Here is a 16988-nt window from a genome sequence, read left to right on the forward strand (position 1 = left end):
TGGGCTGTATCACCGAAGTATAGTGTTGAGATCAAATGAAGTGGTAGTATCACTTTCCTCTGCTCTGGTTAGACCTCTCCTAAAGTATTGTCTTCAGTTTGGGGTACCACAATTGAAGAAGAATATAAACAAGCTGGGATGTCCAGAGGAGAGCAATGAAGATGGTGCGGGGTCTGGAGATCATGTCCTATGAGAAAAGGTTGAAGGAACTGGGTATGTTTAGCCTGGAGAGGAGATGAATGAAAGGTAATATGATCACTATCTTCAAGTATTTGAAAGGCTGTCATATAGAGGACAGCACAGAATCTGATGTTTTCTGTTGCCTCAGAAGATCAAACCAGAATCATCAGGAAATTAAATTAAAATAGTTTCTGGCTAAACATTAGGAAGAACTTCCTGACAGTGAGAGCGGTTCCTCAGTGGAATTGGTTCCTTGGGAGGTGGTGGGCTTTCCTTCCTTGGGGGTTTTTAAACAGAGGCTAGATGGCCATCTTGACAACAATGCGAATTAGGCAGATCATGGGAAGGAGGGCAGGAAGGGTTACATCAGTGCTTACTTCTCGTGACCCTCTCTTGCATGCCCAGGAAAATGCTGACTGACACTGTGGGTTCAAGCAGCAGTTTTCTCCAGGCCAATTTGGCAACAGATTCTGGAGACTTTTCCCATCTTCTGGGCATGGAGGCAGGGGTCACAAGGGATGTATGTATGTGGGACTTATTTGTGAAGTTCTTGCATTGTGCAGGCGGTTGGACTAGATGACCCTGCTGGTCCCTTCTAACTCTGTGATTCTATGTCTCAGAACTGAATATATCAAATTTTTAAAACTGAAAATTTAGATCTGATTTTAATACTTCTAAGTTTCAGCTTGTAAGCTAAAAACCACTAAGGTCCATTTCAAATGGGATGAATACATGAAAAATTCTGTCTTAGTAAAGAAAACGGTTCTTTAGGATGTATCTAGATAATAATGGAAAACTATTTAAGCTGTTATTTCATTCCATGCCTCCTGAAATAACTGAAGAGATAATAATAATAATCTTTAATTTGTATAAGAATATACGTATTCAGTTAACCATGTCTTCCTGCTTTATAATATTTCTCTTGTTATAGTTCATAAAATTTCAATACATGGTATGAAAGTAATTTGAGCTACATATTGTCAGTAATGCTTACAGATATATGGTCCTGCTGCTTTCTTACCATGAAATATTGTGTCTGTTTTTCTGTATGCTATGTGAAAAAGATTCTTTCAGATTTTTTAATTAGATTCCTACCACTTAGTTTAAGAAATATTTTGAAATGTTAGATTCCCTCAGTTTGGCAGGATTGTTACGAAGGGAAGTTTCTGCCCAACTCTTCAAAATTACATTTTCTGTTTAACTATGGCTGTTCATGCTGTATATGCCAGTGTTTGATATCTGATGTCCTTTCACTGGAAATGTTTGTTTTACTGCATTGGCTGTTAGAAAATTGTTTTATTACTACTAATGTGAACACATGTGCCTGCAGCTAAATGGAGGCACTAGTATTTTGGTTAGGTCTCTTATCCAGATATTTGGAGATAATAGAAATGTTCAGAAGTGATTTAAAACAAAATTCTCTATAAATACTAAGGATGCAATTTAAACAAGTTCAGATGAGTTTTTAGTGTTATACTTTGACTTAATGGGAAATGTCAGCAAAGCAAGTATAAATGTACACACATCACTCAAATTGCTATTTTGTAACAGTCTAAGCAGAAGTTCCTAGCTTTAATATTGTTGACAGCTAGTATATTATGGATACATACTGTCCTGTAGTATCCATGCTGGACAATAACTTTACTTGGAGTTTGGCAAAGGCCAGTTCTGCAACTGGCAGATTCACTCACAGGCTTTGGAATTGTGGGATGGGGGTTGCAGACCTACTGTCATTCCATCCCTGTTTATTATGACTATGATAGTTGGATATTTTTCCAGTGGCACTGCAGTGAGATTGGAAAGCTTCAGACTTCACTGACACATATTATTTTTTAACATTAAATAGAGAAGCAAAGATTCTAGAAACTTTGCAGCTCCGTTGTATCATAAACATAGGATCTACTCTTGGCTCAGACATAGAGGTGTCCTTGAAATATGTCCTATAGCCCCAGGCCCCTCTTTTAATCTTAAGTTGACATGGTGAGACTTCTGAGTTCATGGTCAAAGGACAGAAAGAGGAAGACCAGAGGTTATGATCTCACAGATGTCAATACCAAGATCATGGGCAACAGAACAAGAACAAAGAAAACATAGACCACTGCTCTGTAGCCTATTAGCACATTTTCAGTAGTGAAAGCTTAAAAGAAGCCAGGAAAATGGTTTTTGGTGTAGATACAGTTTTATTTTTAAAAATAGCTGTTTGGGGGACCCAGCACACCCACCTACATCCATATGGCCTTGATATGTTCTGTGCCAAAAAACTAAGCCAAGCAAGAAAAGTTAGACAATAGTATAAAGATATTTCAGCAACAACTGTTGCAGGTAGTGGGTGCCAGATGAATGTGTAAAAAATTTATTCTAATAAAAATGCTTCAGGAAAGATAGTGTACATGGCTACTGATCCCCGTATATGACAGATGACAATTCAGGAGAAAAGCTGCAGTCCACCCAAAGTCACAGCACCCATGTGGGAGCTGTCAGAAATTGATCTGAAAAATTCTAAGAAATGAGCAAAACACATTTCCATGACAAAGCTATAGAGCTAAAGAAAGCAAGTCTGACACTTGACAGGATAAATTTCCACCCTCTCCACCACTACATTTTATTGATGAAGATGTCAGAGAAGGATTTTCCTCCCTTTCCACAAAAGAAGCATTGGCTTAACCAGTGAACCTAAAATAGTGGAACTTAAATATACAGACTTTTATGCCAGCCACAGAAGATGGATCAAGTTCAGAATGTGTCTGAAATGAAGGCAGAATCAACTCCCATTCCTCAGTCCATCAGCCAGGATAGCCGTCAGCATTGCAAGTAAAACTACAGAGTCAACTGTAAAACAGTCTAGTGAGGAAAAGCAACTTGTTTGTTAAGTCTGAAACATTCATGTATAGGATCTAATTGAACAAGAATGTACAAGGTATCTCTGAGGGCAAAAGTAATTAATTCAGAGTCAAGACAAAGCCCAAAGCAAAAAGGTTGGTAGAATGGCATTCAGTTCATTACAGAGATACTGTGAGTAGCTTCAGTGTGAATGATTTTTGCATTGTATATAGACTCACATTTTAACTTCAAATACATTTAAAATAGGAGTTGCAGAGTGACTGAGAAGTGTAACTTTCCACAAATGCTAGAGAATATCTATATGTGGAGAGCCCTGTGGTTTAGGTGATGTTCTGGTACTTGATTAAGCATAGCTTTTGCAGTCTCATTACAACAAGAAAATGAAAGGGGGGGGGGTTGTTTGTTTTTTAGGATGAAGTCTGTGCAAAAGTACCTTTTATTAAATTAATCCAAGAATTTGTGATGGTGACACTTTTTGATTCTTTTAACACCACTTGTTCAATGCACAGTGTAATTGTGTCAAATTAAGAGTGGATATGGGCTCCATCCCTCTGTCTCTTTCGGACTGGAGAAATTTGCCCTCACTACCTTTACAAGCAATAGCCATGGTTCCATCACTTGGAACCCCACTTTAATTGTGAAGGAGCCATGGCTTAGTGGTGGAGTGTCTGCTTGGTATGAGGAAGGTTCAAGGTTCAATCCCTTCCATTTAAAAGGATCAGGTAATAGGTGAAGACTTCTACACAAGGCTCTTGGAGAGCTGCTGCCAGACTGAGTAGACAAAACTGACCTTGATGGACCAATGTTCTGGCTGAGTATAAGACAGCTTCATATGTCCATGTGTAATCCTGGTTTCTGTCAGTGCACATGTAATGTAAAATCATGATTAATGCTTACAAAGGCAGAAAGAGGGGAAATAGTTCAAGAAAGGCAGATGAGGACAGAATAGTAAGTAAGCAACACTCCACACATCTTAACCATGACTTAGAATTTAGTGGCAAATGCATGTACACAGAGCCATTTTGACTTAATTATGTGCTAGCATTAGTACCAAATCTATCCTGCCATATTGCTACTGCTGCTGATTGAAATTGGTGATTACAAACATATTAACCAAGATCCAAAGAGCAGTCTAAAAGCTTGGGAGTGCTCATGGACTCAGCCTTGTTATTTGAAAAGTCAGTTGGTATAGTGGCCAAGTATCAGTTGCATCTGTTTCATCCATTGCTGTCGTTCCTTAGACTCAGCTGTGATCTGATCACACTGATCCATGCTTTTAACCTCTTGGTTGGCTTACGGTAATGTGTTCTGCATTGGGCTGCACTTGAAGACAACCTAGGTCCTGCAGCTGGTTCGGAATGCAGTAGCCCAATGAGCTAGCTGATGAGAACGTATTTTACTTAAACAGCTACATTAGCTGCCAGTTTGTTTTAGAGTCGAATTCAGGATTCTGGTTGGTGGTGGACTGTGCCTTCAAGTTGCGGCCATCTTATGGTGACTCTGTAGGATTTTCAAGGCAAAATATTTCAGAGGTGGTTTGGCATTGCCTATGTCTGTGTAGCAGTCCTGGACTTCCATGGTGGTGTCCCATCCAAGACTGGTATAGACTGGCTGCTGGTTATGACCAGTGTTCCCTCTGAGTTAGCGTGAGTTAGCACACAGATTTTTAGCTTCCAGCTCACACATTTTTGTCTTAGCTCAGGAAAAATGGCCCTAGAGCACAATCATTTATGCAGCAGCTCACAACTTTAAGGTCAGTAGCTCACAGCTTTACTGCCAGTAGCTCACAAAGTAGAATTTTTGCTCACAAGACTCTGCAGCTTAGAGGGAACATTGGTTATGACCTGTCTAAAGGGCCATCACCTCCAATATGTTCCTGTGCACCTGTTATTATCTTCAGGCTGCCACCTATTTGCTATTCCCCTACTGAAGGTGGCCAGCCTGGCGTCTACTAGAGCCTGTGCCTTTGTCACTGATTCACTTTGTGGAACAGACTCTATGAGGCGGTAAAGGGAGTGCTATTGTTAGAAATCTTTTATTCCTCATGGCTTTTAGTGAGGTAAAGATCATAGGCATCTTTGGAGACTAAGAGGTAACTGGGGGTTTATTCTATTGTTTTTAAATCACCTGCTTTAACTGTAAGCCATATACATATAGTAAATAATACTTCTTAGCTAGCAAAAGGCTTGTGCAATTTTATACATGTGCTAATTTGGGGTGAAGTGTCTGTTCCAACCTTATTTCAGTTTTCCCTCTGTTCCTTGTCCATATCACCCTTTTCTGATTCTGCCATCTTACCTATTGATAATTTTCTTCACTTCACTTCCTCTCCCGCCTTGATAATCACCCGCTGTTACCATTGTCATTATGCCATCTAGCCCTATCCATATGAAGCTACAGAAGGGCTGTTGCTCAGTGGTAGAACATCTGCATGAGGTTTCAGGTTCAATTCTCATCTTCTCCAATTAAAAAGATCAAGTAGAAGGTTAAAACACCTTTTCATGTGACTCTGGAAAACCTCTGACAGCCAGAGTGGCTAATACTGATCTTGATAGAACGATGGTCTGCCTGTATAAGGCAACTTTATGTATTCATGCGATTTAGATCTTTCCCTAAAAGGTACCCCTGTGTGACCTGAGGGAGGGGTTGGTGTGTGGAGAAGGCTAACTTTAAGGAAGGGGATTGGGCTGTATCAGTTATCTTAACCTTTTCAGATGGGCAGTCTGCCTTTGAACTAAATCTTGCAGTATGGAACATGCTGTTTTCTAACTATACCTGTCTAACTTCCTGCTTTTATCTCTAGGGCAGCCAGATGTAAGGAAAGACAGGGCTCCGGTACCTTTAACAGTTGCATAGAAGAGGGGAATTTAGTAGATGCAGCTTAACATACAGAGGTGGGAAAAGCTATACTCGCTGAAATTTCCCATTCTATGCAGCTGTTAGGGATGCAGGAGCATGTCTTCTTTTGCCTTTGGTCATTTTCTCTTGGTCTTTTCTTTGTCTTTTTTGTTTTTTAAAGGTGGTGATGCCACTGCTGCGATCGACATTAGGTCAGGGTGCAACCTACTTGTGGGTCCTGAACCAATGAGCTAGATGATCTTTTTGATCCCTTCCAGATTTATGATTGTTAATGCCTCCATCTATTTAAAGCAGTCAACCAGCTTAATGGTAGGTAGTACATGTTATTTTAAACAACACAAGATAATAGAAAAGGTATCAAGCCATTGTTTAGCCACTAGCTGGATAGGTTATAGTTTGACAAAGCTTATAAAACTGTTTAAAGCAATTTTCCCATCTGCACTGAAAAAAAGTGTTCAGTATTGCACATAGGTCTGTTAAACTACCATGGATGCTATTTGACAGTTTAAAAGGAAAGTAATTTTTTAAATCTTAAGTTTTCAACCAAAAAAGAAAGAAAACAGAAACTTTGTTGTTTATTCTTCCTCTTAACATTGGGCCATAATGATAAGATTTTCTTGCATCTAATCCAATGCATTGACTTAATCCCATGGAAAATCTAATGTCAGAGATCATTAAATTGTAGTGGAGACATGATGCTTATTATATGAATAAAACATTGTACTCAAGGTCCTTCTTACATATGCAACACTGCAGGTCTACAAATGGCTAATATATAGTTACTGTTAAGGTCCTTTCCAGATGGCAAGAAAACATGCAGATATCTTTTAAAAGGGAAGAGTGCAAACCTCACACAGACCGGCAGGATAACTTCCTGTGTAAATGTAGAATGTTTCCTTTTTTTCCTAAAAAAAAAGTGTAAGTCTTCCAATGCTGGATAAGCTTTGCATGCCACCTTCAACTGATAATTTCACCAGTTAGATGCATTGGAAGGGGATGTGTAGCATTGCTACTTAGCCCATTTTTGTACAATGCATGGTTAGATATAAAAAAGTGTTTGGAAAGATCCTGTTACTGAACACCAGATTCCAGTCCTGTTAATGTGTTACACGATAGAAGTTTCTGGAGATTAATCAGAGAGCTGCTGATTTGAAAATTGCTGCAGGCTCCTGCTATTATGTATGCTTTGTGATGTTAGCAAGAGCTAGGAAAGAACGCAGTTGTTCTGGATCTCAGTTGTTCCTTATCTGTCAACAACACATGGGTGAAACATAGCAGGCAGCTTCAAACATACAATACAATTTAACAGAAGGTGTATAGATGAGGCTGTATGAAAAAACCAAAAAGAGCTAATAGAAATCCAAATCTGTGACTATCAGACATTGTGATGTTGTATTTCTAACACTTTAAAAATGTAATTGTCTTAACAAAATGTATACCTTTACTGATAAAAAGGTTTATATCACTTGTGATATGTCCCACTTGTTTAAAAATCATTGCTTACACATAATATTAAGAATTTCATATTGTCACATGGCCTCACACTTGAAGAGACAGCAAAAAAATTATTGTTCTCTTCCTTAAATTAACATGTTAAATTAACATGTGACCTGTCATCATCAGGTTCCTAATTTGAACAGTTATTTGTGTGCATTTAGCTGAGGCTCACTAAAGCAAATAAGCTATTGCAGTAACCATTGCTGCTGAATGCAGGCCACTTTGCATCCCCTTTAAAAGTCTGTAAGATGATGTTCCCCTTGTGTTCATTCTAAGTGAAAGGAGATGCACAAGAAGTCTGTAATGTTCTTCAGTGTATCACATTGAAAATATGCATAGCAAACAAAACAAATTTAGTAATGTGTAGATTTAGTAGAGAGCCAGTTTGGTGTAGTGGTTAAGTGCATGGACTCTAATCTGGGAGAACCAGATTTGATTCCCCACTCCTCACACATAGCTACTGCTGGTGTGACCTTGGGTTAGCCACAAGTTTTCAGCAGAGCTGTTCTCGCAAGAGCAGTTCTCTGAGAGCTCTGTCAGCCCCACCTACCTCACAGGGTGTCTGTTGTGGGAAGGGAAAGGAGATTGTAAACTGCTCTGAGACTCCAAGTGAAAAATAGGGTATAAATACGATCCCTTCTCTTCTGTGGAAGAGAGAAAGTGCATCAATCAATAATTCATATTTCAAGTGACTGATCATTTCCTGGAACAGATTTCTCTTCTCATTACCCTTTATTGTCAACATTGAAAGTACCGTAATGTCACAAAGTGTGCCAGAACAGTTTCTTTTTCTTTTTTAAAGAGTAATCTGAATTTTACGTAGAATATGTATATCCATTGGTCTTCAAAGCAGCTATATGCCAAAGTAAAATAGCCTTTGAATTTATCGTGTGAATCTGATACCCTGTTTGCTTTTCAGATTCCATAGATTGCGGTCCAAATATAGAATTTTGTACGTCAACATATCAGAGGTCAAAGAATGCTTCATGTTTTTCCACAAATCATTACTAATCAGCAGTTATGATGCAGTAGTGAGACAGCGCTCCTTGTGTGCTGTTGACAGTCTTATGTTCTTAATTTGGCTGTTTAAGCAATTTTCTTTCTACATGCATGCGCACATCTATTTTTTTAATCTGCTCTTTGGTTGTGGAAATCCAGCCCATAGTTATCCTTCGTTATTTTGCCTTTCTTTCATGACATTTTGGTTGAGTCTCTAATTTCTTAAATTAAAAATAATCCAATAAAAGTTTCCAATAAAAAGTTTAAGAGCATAATTTCGGAGTCTGTTCACATAACAGCTTTCCAAAGTGAAGATGGAATAAGAATTCATTTTATTTGCATATACAAATTGCTTAATACGTCATTCACTGAAATATTTTACAATATTTTCCATGTTTTCATTGACTCTGAAGTGTAATATCTACTGTGATACCTATTGTCAGATTCTCTTCCTGTCTGCACCTTGCTAGGTCAAAAGTGAAATATGTAAATAGTGCCTTTTATTTATAATTTGATAGAAATTTCTACATTAAAGCACCAGATGCAACTGTCAGCATGACTACGGTCTTCAAAACCATATTGGATTGTCACTAAATCTAATCAGAGCATAGTTTCCTAAAAGTTGTCCTGCAGTGGTTGAGTTAAATTTAAGTAAACATAATTGAATTAAATCAAAGTACATTCATTTGGCAATGTATATTTGCCAAATAATAGCAGAACAGTCCCATTTGTGTGTGTGGGGGGGGGGGAATGTACATGTAGGCAGTTCTTTTTCTTATCAAGCCTAAATATATTTTACTGCTTTAATAGATTAAAATATGTAAATTATAGCTTAGTATACAAGTTTTTACTGTTTACATACTTATGGGATTCACAAGTATATCAGTTTTTAGAAACAAAATTATGACAGTAACCATTACTATAGACAGCTGCAAATTGCTGCATCTGTTTTGCTGTCAGAAAGGCAGAAAAATTGAAGCCAAAAATACAAATGATATAATAAACAAAAGAAAATATTATTTAAACAAAGAGTCATTAAATTACAGTAGGACTAGCAGAATATTTGGGATTCAATTTAAACTTTATAGAATTGAAACATTGACTTGTTCCATGGTGTATCATGTACATTAAAGCATATTTACGTAATTTTTTATCTTTGTTGAAAAAACTGTCTTACCTGGAAGACCCAGGCAAGCCTGATCTCATCAAATCTCAGAAGCTAAGTAGGGTTGGCCCTAGTTTGTACTTGGATGGAAGACCACCAAGGAAGTCCAGGGCCACTACATAGAAGCAGTCAGTGGCAGACCACCACTGAAAGTCTCTTGTCTTTTAAAATGTACAGGGTTGCCATAAGTTGGTTGCAGTGTGACAGTACTTTACACACAGAGACACATACCAGACAAAATAGTTATAGTTAAACAGTAAACACTGAAAATTGTATGACTACAGTATACACAGGACTTAGTATGTAATGCTGTAGATTGTCTTTCAAAAAATCTCCATACTACAAATTTTGAGTAACAACTTGTCTTAAAAAGTATTTCATTCTCTCTAAAAAGTAAAATATGTCATAAGAGTGGCTTTCCAAGTTCAAAATTTCTAGTTTTTCCATGGGAAATTTGAGAGGAAATTTTTCCTGGCAGATTCTTTGGCCCTAATATCTCTACATTTGCTGTATGTTCAACAAGCCAGATGACCTATTTAAAATATTTTTGTTAAAATGTTTTTGTTCTTAGTCAATACTTGCTACATCTGGTTGGTCACAATATCAGTATGCCATATATGTACGGATATAAGCATGGATCTTTTGTTATAGTCATGCTTATTTTATATTTACTTTACTTTACTTCATTTGTATCTTGCCTTTTTCCCATTTGGGAGAATTTGGGATCTATTCTCCTTCCCTCCATTTTTATCCCCACAACAGCCCTGTGTGGTTCGTTGAGAATGACACTGGTCCAAGGTGAATTTCTATGAACTTCTATGGGCAATTCAAACTTAGGTCTCCCAGATCCTAGTCCAGCATTAGGCTAGTATACCACACTGGCTCTAGGACCAAAAAGCTGATATTTTACCACTTTCTACATTAAAAAAATCTCTTTCCCTCTCTCTCTCCCCCTCTCTCTACCTCTCTCTCCCCCTCAGAGGAAAATAGATAATTGACAGATAACATGCACTTTGGACGTCTGATCAAGATGGGTGGCCATCTGTCTGTAGCAATAGAAAAGAGCAAGAGTCCAGTAGCACCTTAAAGACTAACAAAATTTGTGGTGTAGTATGACCTTTCATGAGTCACTGCTTAGTTCTTCAGGTATCTGAAGAAGTGAGTTGTGACTCATTTAAAAGTGTGGCATTAATCCTAAATTGTTACTTGCTAAATCTGTTACGATGTTGAAATGTTTCATGAGACAAAAGAACTGCTAAGATTGGTAAATGTTAATGTTTTTTTCTTATCACTTTACTGTGTAGATACTCTTCCTGAGATTCTGCTCTGCCACAACTCGTCCTCGGAGGCAGTCCTGGAAACTTCTTTTATAAATGTGATTTTTAAGCTGAGGATAAGACTTTCACTAGGACACAAATCAAAGGGAAACAATATATTATCCTGTCTGTATTACTAGTTGTCCCAGGTCTTATAGAATATAACCAATTGGTATGTTACATGAACTGACAAGGCAGTTAATTCACTTGCTGTTTTCTTTATACTAATCAGGCATATTTGATACGTGCATTGCTGGGAAATACTGGATAAATGCCTTGTCAGAATAGTTCTATTAAGTAATTTCATCTCCCATTGTGATTCCTTGGCAAATGATGATGTACAGTACTTGGACTCACTGAAGAGTGACAGGAGCCTATGGGACTTCATACTTATTTGTCATGATATTGAATGGAAAAAGCAGTACTTTGTCATTTGTTAGCTTTTCTGTTTCTGTGCCTCTTAATAAGTATATACTCCTATATAAAATAATGTGTTGCGTAACTATATGTAAAAGGCTTCTTTTTTGTTCAGAGAGGTGCAGTGAGATGTGTAAAACATTTCACACTTGCTATAGGAGAAGCGATTTTGTTCATATTAGTCTGAACAAATTTGTTTCATTTCAAAATTTACCAAGTGAGCAAAAACCAATCCACATTTCTCTCTAGTTAAGTAGCTATGATAGAGGGAAAAACATCAAACCCTGCGAGGCTGTCTTCATGGGGTTTCTGTGTTCTGAGTTTTGAGACTGTTGCTTTCTTCCCAAAAAAGGAACAATTCTTGCAGAGTTCTAGTCAAATAACAGTTGGTTATTCACAATTGCCAAACTTCTAATATAAATATAAAACAGATATTTCTTTCCACAGCAAAAGTCTATTCTTTCCATATTTAATTCTGCCCTGCTTGAAAGAAGTTTGTACATAGGTGCATTAATGTCTGTCTCTGGACTATATATGCTGCAATTCATCCAAGATGTATTACCCATATGGGGAGGGGGCTACAGTTTCATTGCATTTGCTTTCACCACTGAAAATAAAAGGTGCTGCATTGTAAACTGGAAGGTATTTTGGCTTTTCAGCATTGCAAAGAAACTTGTAGAAAATTCTCCATGTGAGTTCTTCTCAGTTTGTTGGTATTGGAAGTTTGTGATATATGGCAGTATAGTAATATTTTGCAGTATTTTGTAAAGCCCCCCCCCCCCGTTTTAAAATATGTTTCTTAACCAGAACATACAAAATGAAAGATGTAAATCAGCTAATTACGAATTGGTGTATTGAAATGGTTGTGGCTAGAGATTATGTTATACAATATTTGGATTGTTCAATAAAATAACTTGATTTCATCAGTTACAGTGTTTGAAATAGGCCTTTTTGTCAATATGGTGACACTCAGATGAACACGGAATTTAACTGTACAAAGGATCAGTCGAAAAGAGGTTGGATATCTCAGTGGTTTGATGGTCATGTAATAGATCATTATGCCCCTAGAATTGTGCATTCTTTACATAGTATTGATTTTAAACCATTTTTTACAGAAGAGATACAAAATGCATACATTTGCAGCCCATAATTTAGACTTCACCTGTGCATTTAATAATATGTATTTGTTTTTTTAATATGAGAAAGTTATTAACAAATACCTTGTTAGTAATAGTTAATAGGTGTTATGTAATGCCAGGTCCATCAATAATAAGACCTCCATCCTTCGGGAATTCCTGCTTGAGCAGGACATGGACCTGGCATGCGTGACCGAGACCTGGGTGCGCGATGGGGAGACCGTAGATCTCTCCCAGATGGCTCCCCCAGGATATTCGGTCTCTCACCACTCGCAGACTAGCGGGCGGGGGGGAGGGGTGGCATTGTTCATACGAGAGGCTTACTCCTTCCGGGCCCTCCCGGCCCCGGAGATCAAGGGCATTGAATGTGCCGGTCTGGCGTGGGACGTTGGGGAGGGGTTGGCGATCTGGCTGGTGTACGGACCGCCTAACGCACCGACCAGCGCCTTACTATCCCTGATGGAGGCCGCAGCAGGATGGGCATTGGAGCACCCGAGGCTTCTGATACTGGGTGACTTCAATGTTCATGCCGATGACGCGACCTCCAATCAGGCGATGGACCTGGTGTCTTCCATGGCGACACTAGGACTCTCCCAATTAGTTACAACACCCACTCACCAGGCGGGGCACATGTTAGACTTGGTCTTCGCGGCGGGAGTTTTAGTGAACGGTCTTGCTTCTATAGCAGTGCCATGGTCAGATCACTATGCCCTCAAGGCTCGTGTGGATGTCCCACCCCAAGCCCGTTTAGGCGGCGAGCACATTTTAGTTCGCCCGCGGAGCCTGATGGACCCAGAACGGTTCCTGATGGCCCTGCGGGATCCCTGATCCCCCTGGTGATTTCCTAGATGACCTGGTGGAGGCTTGGAACGACAGGCTCTCCGGGGCCATCGATGAGATCGCACCTAGGCGTCCTCTGCGCCCTCGTTTAAAGCCGACACCTTGGTATAACCAGGAGTTGCGGCATTTAAAACGGGGACTCAGACGACTAGAGAGGCAATGGCGGTGTACTCGAGACGAAGCGACTCGAACATCTTATAGAGAGTTTATGAAGTCCTATGAGATGGCAGTCAAGGCCGCAAAGAAAACATACTTTGCAGCCGAGATTGCGTCTGCAACTTCGCGCCCGGCACAACTGTTTAATATAATTCGAACTCTTACAACACTGCCACAGGGCAGACCAAATTCTAACGAATTGGAAATTGGCTGTGAGGCTTTTGCGGATTTCTTTGCGGATAAAATCACGTCGCTCCGCTCCGACTTCTCTGCCATATTAGATACAGTTAGCGAACCTGAGCCTCCGTGCCTGTCTTCGGATTGTGTTCTGGACAGCTTCGGTGCTCTCAGCCTGGAAGAAGTTGACAGGATCCTCCTATCTGCACGCCCAACAACTTGCAAATTGGACCCGTGCCCCTCCTGGCTTATTAAGACCTGCCAGAGGGAGCTGAGATATCCTGTACGGGATATCATAAATAGATCCCTATTGGAGGGGCATTTTCCATCAGCGCTTAAAGAGGCGGTGGTCCGTCTCCTCTTGAAAAAAAAACCCGCTAGATCCGGCCGAATTGGCACCTTATCGGCCGGTCTCGAATTTGCCCTTTTTGGGCAAACTTATTGAGAGGGCAGTGGCGTTGCAGCTACAGAGCTTCCTGGAGGACACTTCTGTCCTTGACTCCTGCCAGTCTGCGCCCCAGAAAACTTGGACCGGGTGTTACAGGAGGTGGCTAGGTGGCTTAGGCTGAGTGGGCTGAAGCTGAATCCCGCGAAGGCAGAGGTCCTTTGCTTGGGTCGTTGTGGCCCGGGAAGCTAAATCCCCCCTACCAGTCTTTGACGGGGCGCCGTTGACAGTGCCGCACAGGGTCAAAAGTCTGGGGGTACTGTTGGAGCCTTCACTGACAGTGGAGGCTCAGATAGCAGCCACTGCCAAGTCTGCATTTTTTCATCTTAGGCGGGCGAGGCAGCTGGCTCCTTTCCTGGAGCACGACGACCTAGCAACGGTGATTCATGCTACGGTCACCTCGAGGTTAGACTACTGTAATGCCCTCTACATGGGGCTGCCCTTGTGCCGAACCCGGAAACTGCAGTTAGTGCAGAATGCCGCCGCCCGGCTGTTATTAGGGCTCCCAAGATGGGAGCACATTCGGCCGAGGCTTCGGGATCTGCACTGGCTGCCAATAATATTCCGAGTCCGGTACAAGGTGCTGGTCATTACCTTTAAAGCCCTATATGGCCTAGGACCTGCCTACCTTAGGGACCGTCTCTCCCCACACGTTCCCCAGAGAGTACTAAGATCGGGCTCGCAGAACCTACTAGTAATCCCTGGGCCAAAGGAGGCCCGTCTGAAATCCACCAGGGATCAGGCCTTCTCGGTAACGGCGCCTTACTGGTGGAACCAGCTGCCGGAAGAGGTGAGGGCCCTGCGGGACCTAGGGAAGTTCCGCAGGGCCTGTAAGACAGTCCTCTTCTGGCTGGCCTACAACAACTAATTGACACTGAGAATTTTTGGATGGCGCTAGAATTGCATTTTGACAGACCGCTGGTTTTTATGTCCTATGTTTTATTAATTTATTGTTTTAACTGTTGTTATGTAATTGTTTTTAAGCCAAACCTATGTAAGTTTTGTGCGTTGTGAGCCGCCCTGAGCCGCCTCGGTGGGAAGGGCGGGATATAAATCGAAATATAAATAAATAAATAAATAAATCACTGACTTTAAGGGAAAAATCACTAAAATAATGAATTATTTTGTCTGTATGTTTTGATCTAGTAATTCTTTGCAAACAGAGGAGCTCTGTATGTGTTCATGCAGTTTGCATTCCTGTATTGATTTTGGGTATTTTACGTTATATTTTCTTTAAAAGAAGTTGATATTTTTGTAAATAGATTTTCCATACAGGGATGAGGTGAATGGCAACAGTTGCATAGATGTCATCATAGTACCTGTAGAATTCTCAAGGGGCAGGAATAAATAAGTTGGCTTATATATTACTTTTGTTCCATGGTTGATAAGTTGCTCATTTAGTGCTCTTTTTTAAATTGTGTATCCTTCACTGTTCATTTGTCTAACAGTGGATTTCACTGTTTGATGAAAGTTTATCTTTCTGAAAAGCAGTCTTCACAATAGTTGTGACAGCACATATTTCAGTATTGCAATGGGCATAGATACCCATTTTTACCCATTTGTAGGCTGTGCACTATTGCAAAGAAGGATGTTTGAGCTGTATGTGGAGATGTTTACATACTTTCTCCATTTATGGCCTATCACATTTGAAAACAGCTATCTTTTGTGTTATAATGTAAACTGCTACTAGTTCATTTGATAGATTAATTTACAGCCTCTAGAACAGTAGGAACTAGACTACATCTAGTAATAAGAAGTAATGGTTGGTTTTCTCTGTGTGGTGGGTAGATTCCTCTCCCCCCTTATTTAATTCAAGTGATCAAACTTTGAGAAGGAACTACCATAAAGAAGGATGCATGAGTTTGCGTTCAGATAAAGCAGTATGCATACTGCTGAAAACTAGCACTTGGTATATATGTTGTGATGACGGTCTGACCTATTTCTTTATTAGTGCTAAGTTCCAACAAATATTTAGATGGATCACAGTGGAAACAGGTACTAAACTTGGGGAAATGTGGATTTTATTTTTATTTTATTTTGGTTAATTTTTATTCCACCCTTTCCCACGAACGGAATCTAGAAATGGTTGTGGTAGAGAGGACCCCAGCTGGTCAGTCAGAGCTGAATTCCATCTTTTGTACCTAATTGTAGAGGTAAGATAGTTCAGTTAAGGAAAACATCAAGTGCCAGCTTTAAATGTTAACAAAAACCTAATAATTATTTATACCACTACTTGTGATTGGAGACATGAAATGGCGTCCTTTCTTAGGTTTGTGGCTCAAAATATCTGTTTTTCATTGTTCCACAAGCTGGACTGTGCCTATAAACCTTACAGTAGTGTAAAATCAACGTTTGATAATTTAGAAGTTTAGAAACCTTCCCAGTCAGGTATTCTAATGTGAGAATGTGCAGTTCAAATTGTTTCAGTCTCATATCTCATCATAAAGTCACTGTAATGTGTACTGCTTGCATGTATTCAAAACTTACTTAGGGTTTCTTTAAAATCGTATCTTTTGAGAAAGACATAGCAGACAGTGTTAAGTGGTACATAAATGATAGTTCTGGTTTTGAAGTAATATTTGTAAAGTCTTTAACGACTGTATTTATTAATAAACTGTTTTAGGTAAATTACTTTTACAACTAAGCATTTACAACATTTTACAACTAAAATGTTTCAGGCTATCTTATGAATGCAAAGTGATTTTTAAAATTCTTTAGAGCATTGATTTTTACAATGAATTACGGTGACTTACAAAACTACAAAGTGTAAGCACATTTTTTTCAGTGTTTAATTTAGAGAACCCTCTCCCCCCATGTTCACTCTAAGACTTCTGCAGGCCAGCTGATAAGACTCCCTCCAGTGCAGGTAAGCGTGATGTAATGAAATTGGACGTATGCACTAGGCTTTGTAAATAGAATGAGATTGACCCCCAGCCATTATCTCATTTATCTGATTTACA

At 39.6% G+C, this 16988-nt stretch overlaps 1 protein-coding gene across 10 annotated transcripts in view; it reads left to right on the top strand.

Annotated features, from left to right (window-relative positions):
* LOC132590756 (PHD finger protein 14-like) overlaps nucleotides 1-16988 on the top strand; it is a 169138-nt gene that overhangs the window by 77662 nt on the left and 74488 nt on the right. The window contains exons 17-18 of one of the 10 annotated variants that reach the window (XR_009556765.1): nucleotides 6041-6189; nucleotides 10846-12199. The exons of 8 other annotated variants lie outside the window; for them this stretch is intronic. Coding sequence is in view for 1 of the 2 variants with exons in the window: in XM_060263679.1 (XP_060119662.1) it covers nucleotides 10846-10858 (13 nt within the window). In the remaining variant the exon portion in view is untranslated. Of the gene's footprint in view, nucleotides 1-6040; nucleotides 6190-10845; nucleotides 12200-16988 lie in introns of those variants that run through there. One more of the 10 variants, XM_060263679.1, reaches the window with a different exon arrangement.

Source organism: Heteronotia binoei, unplaced genomic scaffold, assembly GCF_032191835.1.
Source record: "Heteronotia binoei isolate CCM8104 ecotype False Entrance Well unplaced genomic scaffold, APGP_CSIRO_Hbin_v1 ptg000654l, whole genome shotgun sequence".
NCBI lineage: Eukaryota > Metazoa > Chordata > Lepidosauria > Squamata > Gekkonidae > Heteronotia > Heteronotia binoei.